At 48.5% G+C, this 26,118-nt stretch overlaps 3 protein-coding genes across 4 annotated transcripts in view; 2 read left to right on the forward strand and 1 right to left on the reverse strand.

The window, feature by feature from the left end:
* Positions 1-1,226: 1,226 nt before the first annotated feature.
* Positions 1,227-10,800, reverse strand: MMACHC (metabolism of cobalamin associated C). The gene is made up of 4 exons (XM_033226618.1): positions 10,529-10,800; positions 2,978-3,172; positions 2,173-2,325; positions 1,227-1,729 (listed from the first exon to the last, which is right to left on the reverse strand). Exons 1-4 carry the CDS (start codon positions 10,607-10,609, stop codon positions 1,310-1,312), a joined length of 849 nt encoding a protein of 282 aa, XP_033082509.1. The 5' UTR covers positions 10,610-10,800; the 3' UTR covers positions 1,227-1,309.
* Positions 10,801-11,327: 527 nt separating this feature from the next.
* CCDC163 (coiled-coil domain containing 163) lies at positions 11,328-15,073 on the forward strand. Its single transcript, XM_033226619.1, is given in 6 exon segments — positions 11,328-11,405; positions 11,450-11,527; positions 12,517-12,574; positions 12,577-12,600; positions 14,341-14,456; positions 14,708-15,073. Coding segments are annotated over 6 exon segments (462 nt in total). The 3' UTR covers positions 14,816-15,073.
* Positions 15,074-18,952: 3,879 nt separating this feature from the next.
* The window catches only part of TESK2 (testis associated actin remodelling kinase 2), a 160,082-nt gene continuing 152,916 nt past the window's right edge, over positions 18,953-26,118 (forward strand). The window contains exon 1 of one of the 2 annotated variants that reach the window (XM_033226622.1): positions 18,953-19,579. The gene's annotated coding sequence lies outside the window, so the exon portion shown is untranslated. The remainder of the gene's footprint in view (positions 19,580-26,118) is intronic. The other variant, XM_033226620.1, reaches the window with a different exon arrangement.

Consider the following 26,118-nt stretch of genomic DNA (forward strand, 5'->3'; position numbering starts at 1 on the left):
GCCTCTTCTGATAAATGCCTGGTACCTGCTATGTAAAAGAGAGTTGGAGGTTTCTGTTTCTTTTGAACTGATAGAGGAAAGAGGAAGACAGAAAGGGCTGGTGGCCTTGGGTAGGGCTTTCAGTAGTTGTATAGTACTGGGCAATTCTTAGCCTGCTCTGGGTTCTAGCCTTGATTAGAGATAGTCTTTTTTAGTGTCACTATGTTGTCCAGACTGGTTCTGAATTCCTCGCCTGAAGTGGTCCTCCGCCTCAGCCTCCCAAAATGGTGGGATTAGAGGTGAGAGCCATAGTGCCTGGCCAAAGCCCGTTTTGAGCCTCGTTCATATGTCATTGTCCTTAGAGAGGTTGTCAGCTGGGAAAAGTTATTCTGGGCCCTTGAGGCCAGGGTAGATTCAGAACTGAGGATACTTCTGTGTATCATGTGATACCATTCCAGCCACTTGTCTTCTTCAGCTACTCCAACCTGCCCACCCCTCTAGAACCCAGACTACACCTATGAGCAGCAGTACAGAATTCCCAGGGCCTTTCATAACAGCCAACATACAGCTTACTATATGTCAGGTACCTTCCAAAGTGCTGTACACATGTTAATTCAGTTCCCACGTGAGGCAGGTACTTTTTTTCTTTTTTTGAGACAGTCTCACACTGTCGCCCAGGCTAGAGTGCAGCTGTGCAATCTCGGCTCACTGCAACCTTTGCCTGCCTGGTTCAAATGATTCTCCTCAGGCCTGCGCCACCATGCGCGGCTAACTACATTTTTAGTAGAGACGGGGTTTCACCATATTGGCCAGGTTGGTCTCAAACTGACCTCATAATTCACCTGCCTCCGCCTCCCAAAGTGCTGGGATTATAGGCGTGAGCCACCATGCCCTGCAACGACATTGGGGCACTGCTTAGAAATGGGAACAGATGAAGAGTCTTGGCTGAGCGCCAACAAATTAGCCAGATGTGGTGGCAGGCACCTGTTGTTCCAGCTACTCGGGAGGCTGAGGCAGAGAACGGCTTGAACCCAGGAGTCAGAGGTTGCAGTGAGCGGAGATTGCGCCACTGCATTCCAGCCTAGGTGACAAGAGTGAGACTTGGTCTTAAAAAAAAAAAAAAAATCGCATTTGAAGGGAGATGGGAATTCTGGTTCCCTGGCCTTTATCTTGGCCAAACCTAACTAACTTGAGCCTTGTTACCTTCATGGAAGATCTCTACGGTATTATCAAAAATAGTAATCTTGTACTCAAAACCTTTTCTTTTGCCAAAACCAATTAAGTCCTAGCAAGTACCTCCATGAATCAGGGTCTACATGGGAGAAAGGTATCAAGGGCCAGGGGATGCAGGTGGTGAGACCCTGGGGCTGAGCCAGCTCCGGGCTCTGCTGGGATTCCCAGGCTTCTTGGGGGTGTGTGTGGTAAAAGGAAAGTCTGGGGAGGGAGAACTAGGCTTCTCTGAGGGCTGAACCAAGCCCAGCAGGGCCAATCGTTGGGCAGGCGGAGTGGAGAAGTAGGCCTTCTGCTCTTCTGAGTAGCGCTCCTGGGGTGTCACAGCATCCCGGTAAGTCCAGTCTCGCCAGTGGAAATTGAAGCCTTCGAGTAGGGCGATACGGGCAGCTCTTGTAGGTACACAGTCATGAGGTTTTCTGGGTGGCAGATCTGGCACCTCTATCCCTGGCAGCAGCACTACCCCTCGAATGGCAAACCAGCCCCCAAATCGGGGGTGTATGCACACACCTGATATGTGCTGGGGAGAGGGTGAAGAAAAGCAAGGTCATAGAGGTCCCCTTGGCACCAAGTCCAACTGCCATCATTGCAAGCTAGGCCTGTTCATTTATTTCCCACTCAGTGTACACTGACTACATAAACTTCTGTCCCTTTCTTGGCAAACCCTTTCATAAACTATTCTGAGCACAAGGAAGGGCTTGGGCTTCCCAGTCTCACCACTATTTGGAACACTGCTGTGCCCCTTCTATCCTAAGATGGTTCTGCAGACTAGGTTTTCTGATCTCACCAAGTTCCCAGTCAGACAATCACATGTGACAGGACTGCCCCCTTGTCCAGGACAAAGCTTATTTGTTCTGGGTTGTGTCAAACAAATCCATCCAGGGAAGGCTGAGGAATGTGGGACCTGGTAGGGAGAGGCCTTTACCAGTCTGTCTCAGTCTCTATTTACATTTTCCCTCTCACCTGGTTCCCCCATGGGTCAGCCTCCACATCTTGTCGTTGGTAGTAGTAAGCAGCCCCTGCCACATGGGCTGCTGTCTGGGCCAGGATCTTAGGGCGTCGGTTGGGGTGCACTTCGTAGTCAGCAATGACTTCTATCTGCAGCTCTGGGAGGCTCTGGAACAGTGGACAAGATACAGGTACTGTCAGCATGAGGGGAGTTATGACCTTATCCTAGGGAGCCCTAGTTTGTTTGTGAACATGGTCCTGTCCTCAGAAAGGAAAACATGACCTTAACTTGGAAGGCTCCAGTGTGGACATAGTTATAGTTATTTCCAGAAGTGCCCATGTTTGAAGGGAAATACCCAAGTCCTGATGTGGAGGAAGGCATGGCCAGCTTTGGGGAGATCCAGTGGGTGTGTACATAGTTATGTGTATATGTGAGTGTTTGTTGGGAGAATATTGTTCTGTCCTCAAAAGGACAGCATAAAGCTTGCAGATCTAGGGCAAAGCAACACCTGGGGAATGTTGGACTCGTTCCTATTCCACTTGGAGGCCAAGGAAAAGCTGGTCTGAGGTTCATATAGTTGCCCATCAGTGTAGGGTGAGAGAGACTGATTACACAATGGGGTACTGGTAGAGGAGGGTGGTGGAACTTGGGTATGTGAGAAGGCAGAATGAGGAAAGATCACAGAATGTCAAGCCTGACTTTAGGACATTATTTCACCTTTGAAGTGGCTCCTAGCCCTAGGTCTAGATCCTGCATTGAGCCTGGAGGAACTGGAGGCAGCTGTGGCTTTGGGAGATGGGGGAAAACAGCCTTCCTCACCTCTCTAACACGGCCCAGATGGTAGGCCACACACTGGTCCACTGGGTCGGTCAGCATTCGGAGGTGGCAGCTCTGCAAGAAGGGCTTGAGGGCCTGATCAAACATGGCAGGTGTGCTGAGTACCAGGAAGGCCAGGGTAGGTCCTGGCAGCAGTAGGTGGAAGGCTGGAGGCAAGAGTTCATTGTACCATGCCACCTGAAACAGAAAGTTCAGGCCAGGCTGGAAAAGGCCAGTCTAGGCCTGGCCCACACCTTAACCTTCAGGCCTCCCACTTTTGCCCCAGCCTCCAGCTCACTCATTCAGTGAATTTTCACTGATGCTATGTGATTTATTTTTACGAGCAATTCAACTGAATTTGACAGGGAATTAATTATTTTTTGAGACAGTCTTGCTCTGTCACCCACGCTGGAGTGCAGTGACATGATCTTGGCCCACTGCAACTTCGGCCTCTCAGATTTCAAGTGATTCTCGTGCCTCAGCCTCCCGAGCAGCTGGGATTACAGACGTGCACCACCATGCCTGGCTATTTTTTGTATTTTTAGTAGAGACGGCGTTTCGCCATGTTGGCCAGGTTGGTCTAGAACTCTTGGCCTCACTAGGACCCACCTGCCTCGGCCTTCCAAAGTGCTGGGATTATATAGGCGTGAGCCACCGAGCCTGGCCCAGGGAATTATTTATTTATTTATTGAAGGACTGACTGATAACAAATAATTCAGGCCTCATCCAACTACAAATGAACCAATGAAAATGGAAAACCCTGCTGGGCGTGGTGGCTCACAGCTATAATCCCAGCACTTTGGGAGGCTGGGGCAGGTGGATCACCTGAGGTCTGGAGTTTGAGACCAGCCTGGCCAACATGGTGAAACCCCGCCTCTACTAGAAATACAAAAATTAGACAAGCATGGTGGCGCTCGCCTGTAATCCCAGCTACTCAGGAGGCTGAGGCAGGAGAATCGCTTGAACCTGGGAGGCAGAGGTTGCAGTGAGACAAGATCGTGCCACTGCCCTCCATCCTGGGCGACAGAGTGAGACCCCGCCTCAAATAATAATAATAATAAAAGAAAACCCAGGAATGAGGCCCCACAGAGCAGAGTTCCTAAATCCACAACTGACTGAGGTGCATGAGGGCACAGGAACAGTCAAAGTGGCTGTCAATGCACTTGTCCTCCAAGTTCAACACCTTGAAGGTATTCTAAGACAAAAGCAAGATTGGAGATTTCTCAAAGCAGAATCAACATATGTTGCTATAACAGTTGTTCAGAAAAGTATTGTTCATCTGGAGAAGCATGTTGCTGCAGCCGAGCCTGAGAGGGAGAAAACCACCTGCCCTCAATGCTGTTTATGCCACAGCCCAACTCATCCTCAAATGACACAAAACGATGTGGTTCCACCAGTCTCTTCCCAACCAGCACTTCTTTACCCTTTTGATATGTCGCCAGGGGAAACTATCAGCAGCAGCAAGCTATGTCTCCGTTGAAGATCAAGAGGTTATAATAGATGAAAACTTCACTATGTCCAGAGCATCTCCATATAGACAGATCAAAGACAACACCATAGTTCCAGGCTATATAACCCTAACTCTAGAGATGAATTTGGAGAGAACAGGCAGTTTCTTTCTTTTTTTTTTTTTTTGAGACGGAGTCTCGCTCTGTTGCCCAGGCTGGAGTGCAGTGGCGTGATCTTGGCTCCCTGCAACCTCCGCCTCCCGGGTTCAAGTGATTCTCCTGCCTCAGTCTCCGGAGTAGCTGGGACTACAGGCGCGTGCCACCACGCCCAGCTAATTTTTGTATTTTTAAGAGAGACAGGGTTTCACCATGTTGGCCAGGATGGTCTCGATTTCCTGACCTCATGATCCACCTGCATTGGCCTCCCAAAGTGCTGGGATGACAGGCATGAGGCACTGCGCCCAGCCCAGGCAGTTTCTTAAAATATTGTTTTTAGGCTGGGCATGGTGGCTCACACCTGCAATCCCAGCACTTTGGGAGGCTGAGGCAGGAGGACTGCTTGGGGCCAAGAGTTTGAGACCAGCCTGGGCAACAGAGCAAGAACCTGTCTTTATTTTTTTATTTTAATTAATTTTTTTTTTTTTTGAGATGGAGTCTCACTCTGTTGCCAGGCTGGAGTGCACTGGTGCAGCGTCGGCTCATTGCAACCTCCACCTCCCAGGATTCAAGTGATTCTCCAGTCTCAGCCTCCTGAGTTGCTGGGACTATAGGCGTGCGCCACTACGCCCAGCTAATTTTCGTATTTTTTAGTAGAGATGGGGTTTCACCATGTTGGCCAGGATGGTCTCGATCGCTTGACCTCATGATCCACCTGCATCGGCCTCCCAAAGTGCTGGGATTATAGGCGTGAGTCACCGCGCCCGGCGAGAACCTGTCTTTAAAAACAAAACAAAGCCCCCCCACCCTTTTAAAAAAATGTATACAGTCTCACTGTCACCCAGGGGCTAGGGTGCAGTGGCATGATGTTGGCTCATTGCAACCTCTGCCTCCTGGGTTCAAGTGATTCTTGTGCCTCAGCCTCCCAAGTAGCTGGGATTATGGGCGTGTGCTACCAGGCCTAGCTAATTTTTTGTATTTTTAGTAGAGACAGGGCTTCGCCATGTTGGCCAAGCTGGTCTCGAACTCCTGGCCTCAACTGATCTGCCCACCTTGGCCTCCCAAAGTGCTAGGATTACAGGCGTGAGCTTCCATGCCAGGCCAAAAAAACCATTTTTATCAGCTGATGAACTGACGCTGACAAACAGGCTAGAAATATACTTAACCTCTGACTTGAGCCCATCAGGGGTTTTCCTGCTTTTTTTTTTTTTTTTGAGACAGTCTTGCTCTGTCACCTAGGCTAGAGTGCAGTGAGGTGATCACAGCTCACTGCAGCCTCAACCTTCCTCCCTCAGGCAATCATCCCACCTCAGCCTCCCGAGTGGCTGGGACCACAGGTGTGAACCACCACACCTGGCTGGCTAATTAAAACAAAAAAATAATTTGTTATAGAGACAGGGTCTCCCTATGTTGCCCAGGATGGGATTTTCCTCCTTTTGACAGACTTTCTTGTTACCACGCTCAACACCCCTAACAGGAATCTTGTATTTGTTTTTTTTTTTTTTGAGATGGAATTTTGCTCTTGTTCCCCAGGCTGGAGTTTGTGGCGCGATCTTGGCTCACTGCAACCTCTGCCTCCTGGGTTCAAGATATGTCTGATTCAGTTTTATTTTGTTTTTGAGATAGTCTTTCTCTTGCCCAGGTTGGAGTGCAGCGGTGCCATCTCAGCTCACTGAAACCTCCGCCTCCTAGGTTCAAGCGATTCTCCTGCCTCAGCCTCCCGAGTAGCTAGGATTACAGGTGTCTGACAGCACGCCTGGCTCATTTTCTGTATTTTTAGTTGAGACGGGGTTTCGTCATGTTGGTGAGGCTGGTCTTGAACTCCTGACCTCAGATGATCGACCTGCCTCCGCCTTCCTAAAGTGCTGGGATTACAGGCGTGAGCCACCGTGACTGGCCAGCAAGCTTATGTTTTTGAGGTTGACCAATCAGCAAAGCAAATATGTGATTAATGTAAACTTTATTTTCAGTTTTAGAACACACAATATTTGCTTTTGTCCACTTGGCCTGGACATCCAAGAAATTGGATTCACCTATAACACACTGTCTACACCCACATTTACGCACTGAACATGGAGAAGAACTGTCACAAGAAGCCTGAACCAAAGACCTGTAACATAACCTGCAATGAACTTGCTAAATCACATAGTTGTGGAGGTTGCTGCTGTTCACACGAAGTGCTATGGATATACCTGCATCACTTACTGGGGATTTCTGACTCATAGTGCAGAACACTTGACACAGGTCTACACAGGCTACCTGGGGTTGTGCATTACTGGGACAGAGTGGGATGACCATTACTCGTTTGATTGTAGCTGGTTTTACTGCTGTAACAGATAAGTGAAGTCTGTGTCGGTGCTCAACTAATAATGTGACTGTTGTGGTTAGGTCTCTTCCCCTCATATCTACTATAGGTTCATGTATTATATGACAGGGAACTTAGAATAGAGAGGCAGAAATCCCAGCTACTCAGGAGGCTGAGGCAGGAGAATTGCTTGAACCCAGGAGGCAGAGGTTGCAGTGAGCCGAGATGGCGCCATTGCACTCCAGCCAGGGCAACAGAGTGAGACTCCATCTCAAAAAAAAAAAAAAAAAAAAGGAAGAAAGGCAGAGAGTTATTGAGTTATTATTATTACTATTTTTGAGATGGAGTTTCGCTCTCTTGCCCAGGCTGGAGTACAATGGTGCAATCTCGGCTGACCACAACCCCCACCTCCGGGGCTCAAACAATTCTCCTGCCTCAGCCTCCTGAGTAGCCAGGATTACAGGTGCACACCACCACGCCCAGCTAATTTTCTATTTTTAGTAGAGACGAGATTTCACCATGTTGGCCAGGCTGGTCTTCAACTCCTGACCTCCAGTAATTCACCCACCTTGGCCTCCCAAAGTGCTGGGATTACAGGTGAGAGCCACCACGCCCGGCCACAGAAAGTTCTAATAGGCAGAACCAACTAAGAACAGCAGAAATGACTGTACTATAGCTAGTACAATGACAGGGTCAGATGGGGTCCTCTGAAATTAGAAAAGGCTTCCTTGTGGCTGGGCACGGTGGCTCATGCCTGTAATCCCAGCATTTTGAGAGGCCGAGGCAGGCAGATCACCTGAGGTTGGGAGTTGAAGACCAGCTTGATCAACATGGAGAAACTCTGTCTCTACTAAAAAAAAATACAAAATTAGCTGGGCGTGTTGGTGCATGTCTGTAATCCCAGCTACTCTGGAGGCTAAGGCAGGAGAATCACTTGAACCTGGGAGGCAGAGGATGCGGTGAGCTGAGATCACAACATTGCACTCCAGCCTGGGCAACAAGAGCAAAACTCTGTCTCAAAAAAAAAAGAAAAGAAAAGAAAAAAAAAGAAAAGAAAAGGCTTTCTTGGATGCTAAGTCTTGAAGGCTAGAAAGTCAACTGGTCAACTGTCAGGTTGATGTGGGGAGGAGAATCTGGTGTGCATTTATTTATTATTTATATTTCACCAAAAAAGGCATAAACTCACTGGTATGTATTTTAAAAAGAGGTCACAGACTGAGTGCGGTGACTCATGCCTGTAATCCCAGTGCTTTGGGTGGCCAAAGCAGGAGGATCACTTGAGGTCAGGAATTCAAGACCAGCCAGGGCAACAAAGTGAGACACTGAGTGTTGGTGCATGCCTGGAGTCAGTTACTTGGGAGACTGAAGTGGGAGGATCACTTGAGCCCAGGAGTTTGAGGCTGCAGTGAGCTATGATTGCACCACTGCACTCCAGCCTGGAGGACAGAGTGAGACTTTGTCTCTAAATAAATAAAGAATAAAATAAACAGAAGTCACAGCATAAGCAAACACACTGGCAGAAAATTCCTGGGCATATTTGAAAATTGTCTAGTTTGGTGGAAGTGAAGGGTCTGTAGAGGGAATCAGAGGGAGAGAAGGCTGGAGAGATCAATAGGAGTGAGATTTTGATTGGCTTTGAATAACAATTTAAAGAATATGGATTTAATTTGGTGACAGTGAAGAGCCACTGATGATTTAAGAAGTAAACTAGGGCCGGGCGCGGTGGCTCAAGCCTGTAATCCCAGCACTTTGGGAGGCCGAGACGGGCGGATCACGAGGTCAGGAGATCGAGACCATCCTGGCTAATATGGTGAAACCCCGTCTCTACTAAAAATACAAAAAACTAGCCGGGCGACGAGGCGGGCGCCTGTAGTCCCAGCTACTCGGGAGGCTGAGACAGGAGAATGGCGGGAACCCGGGAGGCGGAGCTTGCAGTGAGCTGAGATCCGGCCACTGCACTCCAGCCTGGGCGGCAGAGCAAGACTCCGTCTCAAAAAAAAAAAAAAAAAGAAGTAAACTAGCATGATCAGTTTTAGATCAAACTGGCTGCAGTGTGGAGGATGGACTGGAGGTAAAATGACAGCAAGGAAGTTATTACAGTAATCCAAGTGAGAAATGGTGGCCTGGACCACAGCATAGACAGGTGGAATAGAAGGGAATGGACTTGGGAGATTCAGTAGACAGTCTTATAGGTCTTGTGGCTGATTGGATGTGGGGGTAGGGAGGTGAGAGGTAGGAGCCTAGGGTGACCGGCAGGGCTGCAGTTGGCTTTGTTCAGTACAAAAACTCCTAATACCTAGGTCTACTCAACTTGCCAGATAGGTATTTTCACTCTCCCACATACCTGCCATCCACTGAAACAGTGTCTCAAAGAGTTAAAGGTTGATCTGCAACAAATAGCTTTTGTTTTCTCAAAAACCCAGTGTCATAATATTGGCTTCTAGCACATCAGGCATCAAGCCCTTTTACTTAGTAACACCACACCACTATCTCCACACTTTTACTCAAGCCTTTTCTGATATTTGGGATGTACATAACCCTCCTTCCTTCCAATCTATCTTTTCATATATAGCTCAATTCCATTTTTTCTGGCAAGACCAGTCTCAAGCTAGACCCAACCTACTTCTCCCTCTATATCCTCTCCCAGGTCTGCTGTGAGCCACTCGGTGGAAGGAATGGGAAGTGGGTAGTCTCTTAAGCAACAGGCAGAGGGTTCAAGCTGAGTTGATTTAGCTTTGTAACTTAACTGCTCACTGCACAGGGCACTGATGTGGGGAAATGTAACTGTGTAAATGGGGGTCGGGGTGCGGTGCTGAGATTGCCGTGCCAGGCGAGTGTACAAAGTTTCATTACCCAGTCCAGCACTGATGACTGAAAATATCATGAATTATCCTTCTGTTGGTAGAGGGAACAAACCAGCCAATTGTTTGCCTGTTCATCACCAGGAATGCCCGTCCCTCTTCAGCTGACCTAAATCATAGTTATGCAAACCTTCTAGGCTTTGACCTCTCCTAAATCCTTTAGGAAGTTCCAAGGTGACTCTGCCTCACAGGTCCCTTTCTTCTTGTAAATTATATAGGTGACAATCTGAGCCACACACGTTACAGGTCATATGGTGTCTCCTGTTAACCAATCCAGCATTATACTATATGGGGGTAAAAGGACAAACATGGGACAACTTTTTTTTTTTTTTTTTTGAGACGAGTTTCGCTGGTTGCTCAGGCTGGAGTGCAATGGTGCAATCTCAGCTCACTGCAACCTCCGCCTCATGGGTTCAAGCGATTTTCCTGCCTCGGCCTCCTCAGTAGCTGCGATTACAGGCATGCACCAATACGCCCGGCTAATTTTGTATTTTTAGCAGAGATGAGGTTTCACCATGTTGGCCAGACTGGTCTCGAACTCCTCACCTCAGGTGATCCGCCTGCCTCGGCTTCCCAAAGTGCTGGGATTACAGGTGTGAGCCACCACGCCCGGACTCGACCATTATCTTTTTAACCCAAGCCCCCACTGAAACCCTGTCCCTGTTGTCACATGGACACTGGGCTGCAGGAACCCAGGAGGAGCAGAGGCTCCCGAGGCCTCACGCCAGTTGCAACGAAGCCAATCATATATCTCGCTCTAGAGCAGCAGGAGGGATAAACTAACCTGGAAGGGGTAAACCTCGAAGCCAAAAGGACATAGCGTGTCCTCGATCTTCTGCTTCAGCTCTGCGACTTTCGGCTCCATGGCGCACGTTATACGCTGAGCTTGCCGGGGAATGAAGTCTCAAGGACAATTGTTACGTTTTGAGTCAACTTGGACTCCATTTCCCAGATAGGAAATGGGTAAAATAGCGGGACAGGATTGGCTATGCGCGATGCTTCATGGGATGCGTAGTTTGTTTGATCCCTGGAGACAGCTATACGGAATCAGGAAGACTCAGTTTCCCGGCAAGCTACACGGTGGGGGTGTGCACGTACGTGTCTCTTCCAGGGAAAGGTAGTTCCACCACCTCCATCGCCAGTTGTGTTCGCGAGAGGCGAACTCAGTTTCCCAGGTGGCGCAGCGGCAGCCAGTCCAAAGTCGGACTTTCAAAACCAACCCGAAGTTTTGAACCCGGCGGCGGTAGTTGTCACTGGCACAGGTTTGGCGTCGTGGCGCCAGTGTACTGCTTCTGGGGAGGTCTCGACCAGGTTCTGGCACCTTCAACCCCCACCTGATATCTGCGTATCATCAGGGTATCCCGCTTTCCCCCCAGTTTCCCAAGAGCGTCCTTCCTTTCCCTAGTCCCAGGATCGCAGTTTTCGTCTGATAGTGCATGCCCCTACTCCAAGTTGCATCCCCACTACCCTCTTTCCATCTAACGTGGTGGCTTTTCCTGGGCTGTACCTTGGGTATCCCCCGCTGAGAGAGTAAGCACAAGACACCAGGGAGCCAGACCCCTGCCGCTCCCCTGCCACAAGATATGAGTAGGAGCCTCAGCTGGTTTGAGCAGCCGGATGTGCTTCTCAACACTACTGATGGAAATGTGGCCCGGATTAAGGTGAGGGGTTGGTGGAAGTCCCCAGTTTGCGTGGGCAGGCTAAGGGACTCTCAGAGCTCATTGACCTGTGCAACTGTTTCTTTTGTAGCAGTGGCTGTATCCTCTTGGGGTCTCCACCTCAGGTAAGTAACTCTTTCTACTTCCAAGCCCTTTCTCTTTCTGTGCCTTCCTCCAGTGCCTGTATCATCCATTACTCCTTCCAAATTCCAACTCTGTCCTTTCCTTAACTCTGTTTCCCCACACAGACCCTGCACTTAACCCTTCCTTATTCCCTCAGCCGGGGACCTGGCTGGGACCTGGATTTCCTCTCATCACTTGCCTCTGCAGTCAGGAGTCCAAGCTCGACAGCCTTGGGCTTTAGAGACTCCCACAGTCCTACAAAGGCTGAGCTGCCCTGAGTCCTAGAGCCCATCCTCTCTCTGGGATGAGGTTACTATTCTTTGATCCCAGCTTCAATCTCAGGCTCAGGTGAGGCTTGGAATCCTTGGTGTGTATATGTGATGTTTGTGTGAGATGAGGATACTAGGGATTGGGAAAAGCTGTTATACAGTAGCTCATATGTTTTTTTCTGCCTGGGTAGGTGACTGAGGTACTAAGGTAGGCAGTGCAGGGCCTGCTAGAAGAGTGAGAGCAGCAGAAGTACCAGATCAGTATCTTGGAATGTATCTGGCCAGTTATTTTCTTCATATACACAGCTTCATACATATGCACACAATTTTGCCACACACCTGTTGTGTGTGCACATGTGTCTTGTTTTGCAAGTAGAGTATCTAGGGTCTTGTGAAACTCTTAGAGAGGATGATTCCCAACTTGTCCCACTACAGCATCACTAAGGTGGCTGCAGGGGGCCCCAAAGGGGAGGGCTCTTCTCCTGGAGGAATGCCTGGAGGAGCTGAGAAGGTAACTGCAGGGCCTTCGGAGCCAGGTGTGGGAGCAAGCCCAAGCCCAGATGCAAACAGGACCAGGAGAATGCAGTACTACCAATGGCCTTCCTCAGGAGCTGCAGACTGAATAAGTGATGGGCAAGACCTTGCCTTCTTGAGGCCTTTGAACTTTTGGCATTCTGGGAGGCTGGTGGCCTTCTTACTCTGGATTTGTTGATTCACTCTAGAATAGCACTGCTGTCACTCCTACAGTGCTGTGGAAGGAGTCAGAGATTATGCAGAAGGAATGAAGTTGCTGCAGTACCAGCTGAGTAAGTAAAAGGTTGGGGGTGAATATGTGTTTCCTTGTCCGCTTTTCTGGAAAGTCTTCTTCTTCTTCTTCTTCTTTTTTTTTTTTTTTTTTTATGAGATGGAGTCTTGCTCTGTTGCCCAGGCTCACTCTGTTGCCCAGGCTCTGTTGCAATGGCGCAATCTTGGCTCACTGCAATCTCTGCCTCCCGGGTTCAAACGATTCTTCTGCTTCAGCCTCCTGAGTAGCTGGGATTACAGATGCCCGCCACCATGCCCGGCTACTTTTTTTTGTATTTTTAGTAGAGATGGGGTTTCACCATGTTGGTCAAGCTGGTCTCAAACTCCTGACCTCAAATGATCCGCCTGCCTCAGCCTCCCAAAGTGCTAGGATTACAGGTGTGGGCCACTGCACCCGGTCTGGAAAGTCTTCTTGCTCTCCCATTAAGTGGCCATGGCTCCAACTGCCTGAGCTACTGAGAAGTGTGGCCAAGTATTTTGTTGCACTCTTTGCCTCTCATGGTGTGAGTTTAGTCTTTTCAGTCAGCTTGGAAGCTTCCCAATGGCTGAGCCAGAATGTTTCTGTCTCAGTTTTCGGCAGCAGGCTGGTCACAGGCAGGGAGGGAGAAGGAAAGAAGTTGGGGAACAGCCCCCTTACATTCTCTCTCATCTGCGGGCCAACGCCAGCAACTGCTGCTGAAACTGAGCTGGCTAAGGGATGACAGGCTCAGTTTGGCAGTTGGAAGGTAGGACTAGGTTCATACTTCTCTCTGCATATTTCTCTGTGGAGGACCCTTCCTTTCTCTGTCTATGCTGTTCTGCAGGGAGGCCAGGATACCCTCTCCTGCCCCTGTCTCGATTAATCTCTTCCCTGTGCTGACTCTCTCTCCAGAGCTCTTCTTCCTAACCCTTCTGCTCCCGGCCATGAAAAACTGTCCTTGCCCACATGAGGGTTCCAAGTGTGCTGAAGGGGACAGTCATGGCGAGGGAGAGAGGGAGAGGTTTGGTTCCACCTGAGCCCATGATCTGGCAGATGTTGGAGCAGCTGCAATATGGCCAGGAAGGCAAGGTTCATACCCTGGAGGCTGCCAGGACAGAGGACCAAGATGCCTGGAGGGAACACAACCTCCTCAGGTCAGGGGGTGTGGGTGCTGTGCCAGTGGAGGGGAATTGTCTCACAGGTCAGACACTGGGGACCAAAGTTCAGCTATCCTAGATTTGGCATGGGCTGATGGGGGCAGTATGAGTATCTGGTTGTAGCCCATAAGGGCATTCTCTACTTGATATAGAGTCACTGAGGTACCTTTGTATGTTTGGATGTTAAAGAGGGAGGAGAGATCGGCAGGGCGCAGTGGCTCACGCCTATAATCTCAGCACTTTGGGAGGCCGAGGTTGGCAGATCACCTGAGATCAGGAGTTCAAGACCAGCCTGGCTAACATGGTGAAACCCCATCTCTACTAAAAATATGAAAAAAAGTAGCCGGGCATGATGGCGGGCACCTGTAATCCCAGCTACTTGGGAGGCTAAGGTGGGAGAATCGCTTGAACCCAGGAGTCGGAGGTTGCAGTGAGCCGAGATCATGCCATTGCACTCCAGCTTGGGTGAGAGAGTGAGACTCCATCTCAAAAACAAAATAAAACAAAACGAAAAAAGAAGGAGGAGACCAGAGTCCTAGCCTCAGGAAGGAGGACAGTTCTGTGCTGGTAGGGCCCCCTTGACACATCATCATCATCTCTGTTTCTGGTTCTGTTCCCCTTTCCAGGACCTCCATACATGTTCTCCAATCTAAGCTGCCTCTGGCCACTACCATTACCATGTCTGTTTCTTCATTCAGTCTTCTGGACAGTAACAGTAGCTGGGAACTTTTATGGAAGCCAGGTGAGGATAAGGACAAGGATTTCCGTTTTGGGGGAGGCTAAATCTGAATGGTACCTGAATGCCAGCTGCCTAATTATTGAACGCTAGGTAGAATGGAGTCTCTGCCTTTCTGTGAATTCATTGATATCTGTTGCTATTTATCCTGTCAGTCCTGTATGTCCCTCTCTATTAGAAAGGTCTAGGGCGTAGTTCTGTGCATATCACAATACTTGCTGATGACTTGTTTTCTCTTCCCTTTTCCTTCCTCTTAGATCCCCAGAGGAGCACCCTTTCTATACTGGAGCCTGGCAGCTTTCAGCTCCATGCCCAGAGTCTTAAGCAAGAGGGCCTATTCCTTTGGGGCCTCAAGATGCTCCTGAATGACTTGTAAGGACTCGTTAAGAGTAGTGGGATGAAGGCTTCTTTGCCCACCCTCCCCACCAAGGCCCTGTTTCTGGACTGCCTGCCTCTACCCTCTTGATGTAGCTATTATCTGTCCTCTCTACTGAGGCTTTTCACAGCTTGCCCATCCTTGTTGCCCGGCTTCAGTAAAATGGTTTAACTCTCCCTGATGTGTTTTCTGTGAGTCAGCACCCACATGGGATAGAATCAGCTGTACCTGTTTATCTTCCTGTTACTTGAAGTGCTTTTTTTTTTTTTTTTTTGAGACGGAGTCTCGCTCTGTCGCCCAGGCTGGAGTGCTGTGGCCGGATCTCGGCTCACTGCAAGCTCCGCCTCCCGGGTTCACGCCATTCTCCTGCCTCAGCCTCCCGAGCAGCTGGGACTACAGGCGCCCACCACCTCGCCCGGCTAGTTTTTTGTATTTTTTAGTAGAGACGGGGTTTCACCGTGTTAGCCAGGATGGTCTCGATCTCCTGACCTCGTGATCCACCCGACTCGGCCTCCCAAAGTGCTGGGATTACAGGCTTGAGCCACCGCGCCCGGCCTGAAGTGCTTTCTATAACCTCTACCCCTGAAATCCAAGTTCATAGACATTTATAGCTATATCTTTTTTTTTTTTTTTTGAGATAGAGTCTTGTTCTGTTGCCCAGGCTGGAGTGCAGTGGTGCCATCTCAGCTCACTGCAACCTCTGCCTCCTAGGTTTAAGTGTTTCTCCTGCCTCAGCCTCCCAAGTAGCTGGGATTACAGGTGTACGCCATCACGCCTGGCTAATTTTTGTATTCTTAGTAGAGACAGGGTTTCACTATGTTGGCCAGTCTGGTCTTGAACTTCTGACCTCAAGTGATCTGCCCACCTTGACCTCCCAAAGTGCTGGGATTACAGTTGTGAGCCACCGTGCCCAGCCTATAGCTGTACCTTCTGAGTGCAAGCTCAGTTGAACTTGAAAAGTAATGGGAGCTCCCATTCTGATGAGGAGAATGAGGTAGGACACTGCTCTGGGGAAATAGTGCTAGGGGGTGCAAAGGAGGATGAGATATTCTGATGGGACCTGGATCTGGACAGTAGGAGGCTACCTTTCCTCATCTCCAGCGTCTGGCATTTTTTTTTTTTTTTTTTTTTTGAGACAAGGTCTTATTCTGTTGCCCAGGCTGGAGTGCAGTGGCATGATCTTGGCTCACTGAAGCCTCTGCCTCCTGGGCTAAAGCAATCCTCCCACCTTAGCCTCCCAAGTAATAATATATGGGACTATAGGCACACGCTATCATGCCTGGCTAAGTTTTAAATATTTTTTGTAGAGACAGGGTTTCACCATGTTACCATGGTGCAACTGATGCACCAACTTCAGGCTCCCAAGTGTTCGGATTACAGGTGTGAGCTCCTACCATGCCTAGCCCCAGCTTCTGCTGCTTGAGGCTCTCTTTGGCATCTCCACACATCATCCTTAGCAGCCCAGATTGCATTTCTGTAGCAGCCTGTTCCCTGGTCTCTTCTTTTGCTCTCTCTGCCTCTAATACAGTGGCTTTAAGAATTTTTTGGCTGTGACTTCCAGTAAGAAATACAATTTACATTGTGACCTAGTAAATATGTGTGTAGATTTATTAACTGAAACAAAAATGTTATGATTTAATTTTTATCCTTAGTAGGAGTGATATACAGATATTTTCTATTATATTTTATTAAAAAATGCCTTGTGACTAATGATCCTGATCCTTTCACTACTTGGACATCACGGAACATGAACTGCATGGGTCCACTTTTTTTTTCTTTTGAGATGGAGTTGTACTCCGTTAGCCAGGCCGGAATGCAGTGGCGAGATCACAGCTCACTGCAGCCTCAACTTCCCGAGCTCAAGCGATCCTCCCACCTCAGCCTCCCATGTAGCTGGGACCACAGGCATGCGCCACCACACCCGGCTAATTCTTTGTTCTTTTTGTAAAGATAGGGTTTCACCATCTTGCCCAGGCTGGTCTCGAATTCCTGGGCTCAAGTGATGCTCCTGCCTCAGCTTCCCTAGTAGCTAGTACTACAGGCATGTGATACGACACCCAGCTAATTAAAAAAAGATTTTTGTTTGTAGAGATGTGTGTCACTATGTTGCCCAGGCTGGTCTCAAACCCTTGGGCTCAAGAGATCCTCCTACCTCAGTTTCCCAAAGCCCTTGGGATTACAGGTCTGAGCCCACACACCCAACCTCAACAGAAATATTAAACAGCAATATGGAAAATTGTTATTTGAGCTGTCACCAGGTGGCAGCACATGATTTGTTGCCAGAAGAATGGTACCAAAAAGCCTTTGGTCAGGGGAACTGGGCTGGGGTGATCTCTCTTCTACCTTCAGAGATCCTGTGAGCTACCAATTAATCTTCCTAAAACACTGCCCTGTTTAGTTTATGGTCCTGCTCAAGAATAGTGCTCACAGCATAAAAAAGGACAAATTTGAATATTGGCATTTAAACCCAACCCGCATGCAGCCTCTTCTTTCTCCAATTATCTCCTACCACATTTCTTTCTTTATTTTTATATATTTTTTGGGACAGGGTCCTGCTCTGTTGTCCAGGCTGGAGTGCAGTGTCACCATCCACAGCTCACTGTAGCCTTGACCTCTAGGCTCAGGTGATCTTCTGGCCTTAGCCTCCCATGTAGCTAGGACCACAGGTACATGCCACCATTCTGGACTATATATATTTTTTTCTGTACAGACAGGGTCACGTTATGTTGCCCAGGCTGGTCTCAAACTCCTGGCTTCAAGTGATCCACCTTGGCCTCCCAAAGTGCTGGAATTACAGAAGTGAATCACCATGCCTGGCCATATTTCTTTCTTTCTTTCTTTCTTTCTTTTTTTTTTTTTTGAGAGGGAGAGTTGTTCTGTCACCCAGGCTGGAATGCAGTGGTGCGATCTCGGCTCGCTGCAACTTCCGCTTCCCGGGCTCAAGCGATTCTCCTGCCTCATCCTCCTGAGTAGCTGGGACTACAGGCGCGTGCCACTACACCCGGCTAATTTTTGTATTTTTAGTAGAGACGAGGTTTCACCATGTTGGCCAGGATGGTCTTGATCTTCTGACCTCTTGATCCCCCTGCCTCGGCCTCCCAAAGTGGTGGGATTACAGGCGTGAGCCACTGCTCCTGGCCCTGGTCATATTTCTTAAACTTTACTGCCACCAGGAATGCATACCACCTATACTTTTCCAGGAGGATGGAAGTCTTAAGATGTCTGAGAAGGGGTCTCTAACCCCTGGGAGTTTTAATACAGTAAGGCCCATACTGCTTGCTCTTGCCCTCTTTCTGTTCCAGTCTCTTCAGGCATGAGATTATGAGCTCCTGATGTCCAGGCACGTGCAAAGAGAGAATAAATATGTGCCTTGAACAGTGGGCAGAATTCTTAGCTGGGAGCAGTAGCTCACGCCTGTAATCCCTGCACTTTGGGAGGCCGACATGGACAGATCACTTGAGTCCAGGAGTTACAGACCAGCCTGGACAACATGGCAAACCCCGTCTCTATAAAATATACAAAAAATTAGTCGGGCATGCTGGCGTGCCCTTGTAGTCCCAGCTACCCGGGGAGGTTGAGTTGGGAGGATCACCTCAGTACAGGAGTTTGAGGCTGCAAGTGAGCCATGATCGCGCCACTGCACTCCATCCTGGGCGGCAGAGTGAGACCCTTCCAAAAAAAACAAAACAAAACAAAACAAAAACACACACACAAAAACCCAACAGAACAAACAAAAAATCCCAACTTATTCCCCACCAGCTTTCTTTCAAAATCTGTTTTCAAGCTAGCTGAAGTGTTACCTCCTCTAAGCCTTCACTTAACCGAATCTCATAGTCCTGATTAATTTCTTCCCTAGCATTTTTTTAGCTCTACTGATTGCTCTTACTATTTCAAGTCGCTATTATTTATATATTTTTTCCTCACTATACTGAGACCCTGTGGGATGCCGCATTCTTACCGCTTTTCCTTACTCAGCTATACCTTGACCAACCCGAAAGCCGCGCCAGTCTAGTCCATTTTCAATTGGCTTTATCAATTACCAATCATTTCTGTGTTTAACATTTTTATTGGTCCATCTTGTGTTTACTGCCCCGCCCTCTAAGAGCCGCCTGGGCTTGGGTTTCCCCCAGGTGTATTCCCTCCTCCTCCGTTCCGCCTTTCCCCACACACTGCTTCTTCTGTTTTTACCTCGACTTCCTTCCTATTGGTTCCTTTCTTCCTCCGGAGTTGGCGCCTACGCCTGTTGATTGGCTTTTCTGGACGCCCATTGTGCCCACCCTCAGACCACGTGGCATTCCTAGCGCTAATTGGGTAATCCCACTAGCTCGTTTGTCAGGAGTTGACGGTTGATTGGCTACTCTGAGGGAGGGCTTGAGGGAGGGGCGTGGTCAATCGAGACCCCGCCCCCAGCCCCCCTGCTGGGCGGGGTAGGCGTTTCAGTCTCTCGCTGCCCGGGAGCTCAGTAGCGTTACCAGCTGCCCTCTTGGTTTCGCTGGTCGGATTGTCCTCCTGGCCCCGCCAAACAGGCGGGGGGAGCGGCCCCGACTGTGGGGCCATGGCAGTGGTCTCCTCGTTCTCCGCCGCCACTAGCCCAGCTGAGTCGCCGGCTTCTGCGCTAGGGGCTCCCACCGCCTCCGCAGGCTAAGGAGCCGCTGCCACCAACGAGCTGTGAGGGTTACTATGTTCCCTCTTTGCCGGCGTCTCCTCCTCTCGCACGCGCAGGCACCCCTCTGGCTGCTCAGTCCTGCCTCAGGTAACGTGAAGAGAGGACGGGGGACACAAACTCGGGCATCCTGCCCGTCCCGCGCGCGCGGCCGCTCCACCTCCTCTGCCCCGGAGCAGAGGCGCCTGCGCCCCTCCGCACCCGACGGGACCCCTCGGCTTCCTAGAGGTCCCCCTCTTAGCGGCGGCGGACGTTCCCTTCTCGGCCGCTTTCCCCTTTCCTTCTCACTTCCCTCAGGCTCCCCGCCACGTCTGCTCCCCCTTAGAACCTGGGAACCCATTAGAAGTTACCTCGCTCGCATTAGGGATCTTTCGTTTTCTCGGAAAACTCTTGTTTCAGGGACTTCCAGCTCCCCACTGAGCGCCTCCCTGCTCGCATACCCGCTCCGGCCTCAGAGTTCTGGGTTCCTTCACTTGACTTCCCTCCGACACACTCTTCCCTCGAAAACATTCACCTCTACCCGGGAAAACAGTTCCCTCCCCTCAGACCCTACTGCCTTCCCCCTCTTCTTTCCTCCCTTGTCATCATCTCCCTTCCTTTCCCCTCTCTGCTTTTTACTCTTCACTATGAAGACTGGACTAAGCCAGTGTTCAGATTTCGCTACAAGTGCAACCCAGGTTTGTGTAATGTAAAAATCTTTAAATTGTATACCTCTGAGAAGAACTTGCTGAGGAATTTGGACTTTATGCTGCAGGCATGGGGAGCCGTTGAAGGTTTGGTAAGCAGAAGCTTGGTATGATTGCATTATCTCTGGTGAAAATATAGAGGAAGGATTGAAAGTGAAGACCGTGTGCAGGCGGAAAGGCCAGGTAGGCAGAAAACGAGTGTGCTCATCTAGGCGGGAGGGAATGGCACGAAATTCCAAGAGGTTTCAAAATAGAGTTGAGAGGAATAGTAGGACGTTTCTGACATGGCTGATGGTGTGAATCGGTAGTGTTAATTGAAATAGGGAACACAGTCTCTGGTCATACCACCCTCAACGCGCCTGATCTCGTCTGAAATAGGGAGCATAAAGAAGCAATTTTGAGGGAAGGTAATGAACTTGGTTTTGAACAAGTTAAGTTTCAGGGTTTTTTTTTTTTTTTTCTAACGAAGTCTCGTTCTGTCACCCAGGCTGGACTGCAGTGGCGCGATCTCAGCCCACTGCAACCTCCTCCTCCCAGGTTCACGCGATTCTCCTGCCTCAGACTACCGAGTAGCTGGGATTACAGGCATGCGCCACCACACCCGACTAATTTTTGTATTTTTAGCAGAGACGGGATTTCCCCACTTTGGCTAGGCTGGTCTCAAAAGTCTGACCTCAGGTGATCCGCCCACCTCGGCCTCCCACAGTGCTGGGATTACAGGCGTGAGCCACTGCTCCCAGCCGAGTTTGAGGTGTTTTTATATCACTGTGGGTAGCTGGAAATTTGGGTCTGAAAATTGGGAGAAAGCTTGGAGCTGGATACATAAATTTTGAGGGTCAAGAGAATATATGGGGGATATTTGTATGCCTTAGTATTTGGAATGGTAATACTGAAAGATGAGAAGAGCTGTGGACCAGAAGGAGCATCATTGTTTGAAAGGTAATAGACACTGAAAAACAGAGATTAAAGGAATGGGACAAGAACTAGAACATAACAGCATTATAATAGGAGCCAAAGAAAGGATTTCAAGAAGGGAGGGGGATGACTGTCAATGTCATGTGCTCCCGAGGTCCAGCTGAATGAGAATTAAGCAGCTTTTTTTTTTTTTCTTTGGTAGCAGGGTCTCACTCTGTCGCCCAGGCTGGAGTGCAGTGGTGCAATCTCAGATCCTCCCACCTCAGTCTTCTGAGTAGCTGGCATCACAGGCAGGAGCCACCACACCCAGATAATTTTTTGTATTTTTTTGTAGAGACAAGGTTTCTCTGTATTGCCCAGGCTGGTCTTGAACTCCTGAGCTCAAAGCTATCTGCCTTCCCTGGCCTCTCACAGAGCTGGGGTTACAGGCATGAGCCATCATGCCCGGCCTGCCCTGAATTTAGCAATCAGGAGGTCACTTGTTTCCTCTGAAATGCAGTTTTGGTAGGGTGGGGATGGCAAAGAAGGCAGTAGTGAGATCTTGATGGATTGAGGAAGAAATGAGTAAAATTATTCTCCAGAGTTTGGCTGTGAAGGAGAGCTGGTTCTAGTGAAACTCATTTTTATTGAGAATATACTATATGCCAGGAACATAAAGATGCTTTATAGATCACAACAGCCTGTGGTTAAGATGTCAGGCAGTGTCCCTCTTTTACAGTTGAGAATACTGTGGACAAGGATTTGAGCAGGTATGTCAAGTTCTGAAACCTGTGTTCTTTCCATTATGGCACATGTGTGTTTTTCTTTTCAGTACAGGTGAACAGTTCTGTAAGTGAGGGGAAAGTTTATCTAGGAAATATGTCAGTCAGGCATTTCGTCCTTTGACATCAAAAGGATAGAAGTGAAGACGGGGCCGGGCGCGGTGGCTCAAGCCTGTAATCCCAGCACTTTGGGAGGCCGAGACGGGCGGATCACGAGGTCAGGAGATCGAGACCATCCTGGCTAACACTGTGAAACCCCGTCTCTACTAAAAAATACAAAAAACTAGCCGGGCGACGTGGCGGGCGCCTATAGTCCCAGCTACTCGGGAGGCTGAGGCAGGAGAATGTCGTGAACCCGGAGGCGGAGCTTGCAGTGAGCTGAGATCCGGCCACTGCACTCCAGCCCAGGCGCCAGAGCGAGACTCCGTCTCAAAAAAAAAAAAAAAAAAGAAGTGAAGACGGATAATGATGTGGTAGAAGGGAAGGAAAGTGAGGGAGTTTGACAGATGGCCTTATTGATGTGATCACTTATCTGTGGAGAAGTCAGTTTGGAGACTGAAGACACTATGGTGAGTTTCTGACTTGAGTCAGAATCTTTATATTCCTGGAGGCTGAGGTTGCGGTGAGTCGAGATTGTGCCACTGCACTCCAGCGAGCGGGGGCAGGGGGGAAGCAAAAGAAACTCAGGAGCTAAAAGATTGTTGACCACATTGAGGGTCCCGCTACTTAGAAATAATATATTTGTAATGGGCCCAGTAGCATGGATTTTACACTTTATTCAACAACCTAAGAATAATAGTAGGACAGAAAAGATGGTTGGATTGATTCAAAATGGAAACTTGTAGGACAGAAAGATAAAATGGGAAGCAACTTTACACTGCTATTGATAGTGTAGGAGATACGTTTGATTCCAAGGGACCAAGCTGGGAGTGATAAGAAGCAAAATCTGTAGGGAGGCTGGTGTACTTAGAGAATAAAAAGACAATCATAAATGTGGTTGAAGACCAGATTTTGTAAGAAATCTATAATTGGACAGCTCAGAGTTCATTATTTCAAGGTAAAGACAAAAACTGGCTTAACTGTCTCAATGCTGTTGAAAGGGAACGGAGGAGGTCAGGCGCGGTGGCTCACACCTATAATCCCAGCACTTTGGGAGGCCGATGCAGGTGGATCACGAGGTCAGGAGATCGAGACCATCCTGGCTAACACTGTGAAACCCCATCTCTACTAAAAATACAAAAAATTAGCCGGGCATGGTGGCAGGTGCCTGTAGTCCCAGCTACTCGGGAGGCTGAGGCAGAAGAATGGCATGAACCCAGGAGGCGGAGCTTGCAGTGAGCCGAGATCGCGCCACTGCACTCCAGCCTGGGCGACAGAGCGAGACTCCGTCTCAAAAAAAAAAAAAAAAAATTAGCCGGGTGTGTTTGTGGGCACCTGTAGTCCCAGCTACTTGGGAGGCTGAGGCAGGAGAATGGCGTGAATCCGGGAGGCAGAGCTTGCAGTGAGCTGAGATAGTGCCACTGCAGTCCGGCCTGGGCGAAAGAGTGAGACTTCCATCTCAAAAAAAAAAAAAAAAGGGAATGGAGGTGTAGGTTATTGAAGTAGTGGGAGATTAAGGGGCTGTGTTGAATATGTCATCTATATCAATGTCACAGTTGTCCAGCATGATAGCAGGAGATTGAGCAGAGGAGACAGTAAGTCCTGCAGATGAGCCTGCTCTCCAAGGAGGGACCCAGAGTTGGATTGGTGGTTCTTTGGCACTTGTTGAAAAGTAGTACCAAATGGTACAGATGTTTGTATATGAATTAATGGTGATATCCTCAGATACTTGATGCCCTGGATGTATGATGTGTTATTCTCTCTTACAGATATATGTTTGGGATAGACCCTCAAACATAAAAATTCCTTTGTAAGCTTGACATATGATGGGCTTTGATTCTGTTTAAAATATATGTGCTGGCTGGGTGTAGTGGCTCACGCCTGTAATCCCACCACTTTGAGAGGCTGAGGCGGGTGGATCACCTGAGGTCGGGAGTTCAAGACCACCCTGACCAACACGGAGAAATTCCCTCTCTACTAAAAAATAAAAAAATTAGCCGGGTGTGGTGGCGCCTATGTGTAATCCTAGCTACTTGGGAGGCTGAGGCAGGAGAATTGCTTGAACCTGGGAGGTGGAGGTTGTGGTTAGCCGAGATCGTGCCACTGCACTCCAGCCTGGGCAACAAGAGTGAAACTCCGTCTCAAAAAAAAAAAAAAAAATATATATATATATATATATGTGTGTGTGTGTGTGGTGTGTGTGTGTGTGTGCTGGGAGGCTAGGGACTCTCTACCTCAGGATCCTCAGTAACTTTTTTTTTTATGGTTTTAGTTAATTGTGTGTGTGTGGTGTGTGTGTGTGTGTGTGTGTGTGCTGGGAGGCTAGGGACTCTCTACCTCAGGATCCTCAGTAACTTTTTTTTTTATGGTTTTAGTTAATTGTGTGTGTGTGTGTGTGTGTGTGTGTGTGTTTTAATGGAGTCTTGCTCTGTCGCCCAGGCTGGAGTGCAGTGGTGAGATCTCGGCTCACTGCAAGCTCTGCTTCCCAGGTTCACATGATTCTCCTGCCCCTCAGCCTCCTAAGTAGCTGGGATTACAGGCCAGGGCCACCAAGCAGGGCTAATTTTTGTACTTTTTGTAGAGATGGGGTTTCACCATGTTGGCCAGGCTGGTCTCAAACAGTTTTAGTTAATTGTAAAAATAAAATTGCACATTACATGTGCTTATCCTAAACTTATTTTGAGGAGAAAACTGACTTGCTTTTATGCTTTCTTCCCTGTATAAAAGTATTTACAGATATATTCTTAGTGTCATACATTTCATTTTGTTTTGCAAAAAGAATGTAGTGTTGGAATTTGAAACCTATGATAAGGGCATTTATGGGAATTTCATCTCCTTCTGGTAGATGAAGCCCAATTATTACATTGTATTGTGTGGGTGATGGTGAATGTTTTGACCCAACAATGGCTATTATACTATTTACCAAGTCATCATATGGAGATGACTTCAGTGTAGTCTCACTAATGTTATTTTCCCTGAACAATCAGAGGCAGTGGCTGTTTCAGAGAAAAGCCTGCTTGTAATGAGTTTTATGTCTTCCATTCCTGAAAATTTCCAAAAGACAGTGTGATGAAAGGAACATTAGGAAAATCTTAGTCGTATTCAACTCTATTGTTATTAACTATATGATGGTTAATACAAAGGCAAATTACTTATCTTTTGTGAGCTTTAGTTTCTTTTTTAAAGACACATTTAATCTTTGAATAGATAATACATTCAATTGGTTATTAAATGTAAACATTTTTTAATATATAAATTTAGGGCTGGGTGCTGTGGCTCATGCCTGTAATCCCAGCACTTTGGGAGGCTGAGGCAGGTGGATCACTTGAGGTCAGGAGTTTGAGACCAGCCTGGCCAAAATGGTGAAACACCCTCTCTACTAAAAATATGAAACATTAGCTGGGTGAGGTGGCATGCGCCTGCTATCTCAGCTACTTGGGAGGCTGAGACAGGAGAATCGCTTGTACCCGGGAGGTGGAGGTTGCAGTGAACCAATATCACGCCACTGTACTGCAGTCTAGGCGACAGAGTGAGACTCCTTCTCAAAAATAAATAAATAAATAAATAAATAAATAAATAAATAAATAAATAAAATAAACAAATTTATATAACAGTGAAAAGTCGGCCGGGCGCGGTGGCTCATGCCTGTAATCCCAGCACTTTGGGAGGCCGAGGCGGGCGGATCACGAGGACCAGCGATCTAGACCATTCTGGCTAACAGGGTCAAACCCTTCTCTACCAAAAATAGAAAAAATTAGCCGGTTGTGGTGGCGCATGCCTATAGTCCCAGCTACTCAGGAAGCAGAGGCAGGAGAATGGCGTGAACCTGGGAGGCGGAGCTTACAGTGAGCCAAGATCACACCACCGCACTGCAGCCTGGGCAACAGAGAGATTTCGTCTCAAAAAACAAAAAACAGTGAAAAGTCTTCCTCCGATCCCTGTTCCCTATTACCTGGTTCCATGCCCTCTCCTAAACACTTTGAATAGTCTCTTTATATTCTTTTAGATATTCTTTTTTTTTTTTTTTTTGAGACGGAGTCTCACTCTGTAGCCCAGGCTGGTGTGCAGTGGCGCCATCTCGGCTCTTGCAACTTCCACCTCCCGGGTTCAAGCTATTCTCCAGCCTCAGCCTCCTGAATAGCTGGGATTACAGGCACCTGCCACTACG

This window comes from Trachypithecus francoisi, unplaced genomic scaffold (genome assembly GCF_009764315.1).
Source record: "Trachypithecus francoisi isolate TF-2019V2 unplaced genomic scaffold, Tfra_2.0 Lachesis_group12, whole genome shotgun sequence".
In the NCBI taxonomy this organism is placed as follows: domain Eukaryota; kingdom Metazoa; phylum Chordata; class Mammalia; order Primates; family Cercopithecidae; genus Trachypithecus; species Trachypithecus francoisi.

What these genes read in the sequence shown, in the direction of transcription:
- MMACHC (XM_033226618.1), bottom strand. Translation starts at nt 10,609, where the DNA reads ATGGAGCCGAAAGTCGCAGAGCTGAAGCAGAAGATCGAGGACACGCTA. An exon ending in ATCTGGGCCGTGTTAGAGAG is followed by an intron (nt 2,326 to 2,977) that starts GTGAGGAAGGCT and finishes CCACTGTTCCAG; the next exon opens with AGCCTCCCAGAGCTGCAGAT. An exon ending in CTGACCCATGGGGGAACCAG is followed by an intron (nt 1,730 to 2,172) that starts GTGAGAGGGAAA and finishes CCCTCTCCCCAG; the next exon opens with CACATATCAGGTGTGTGCAT.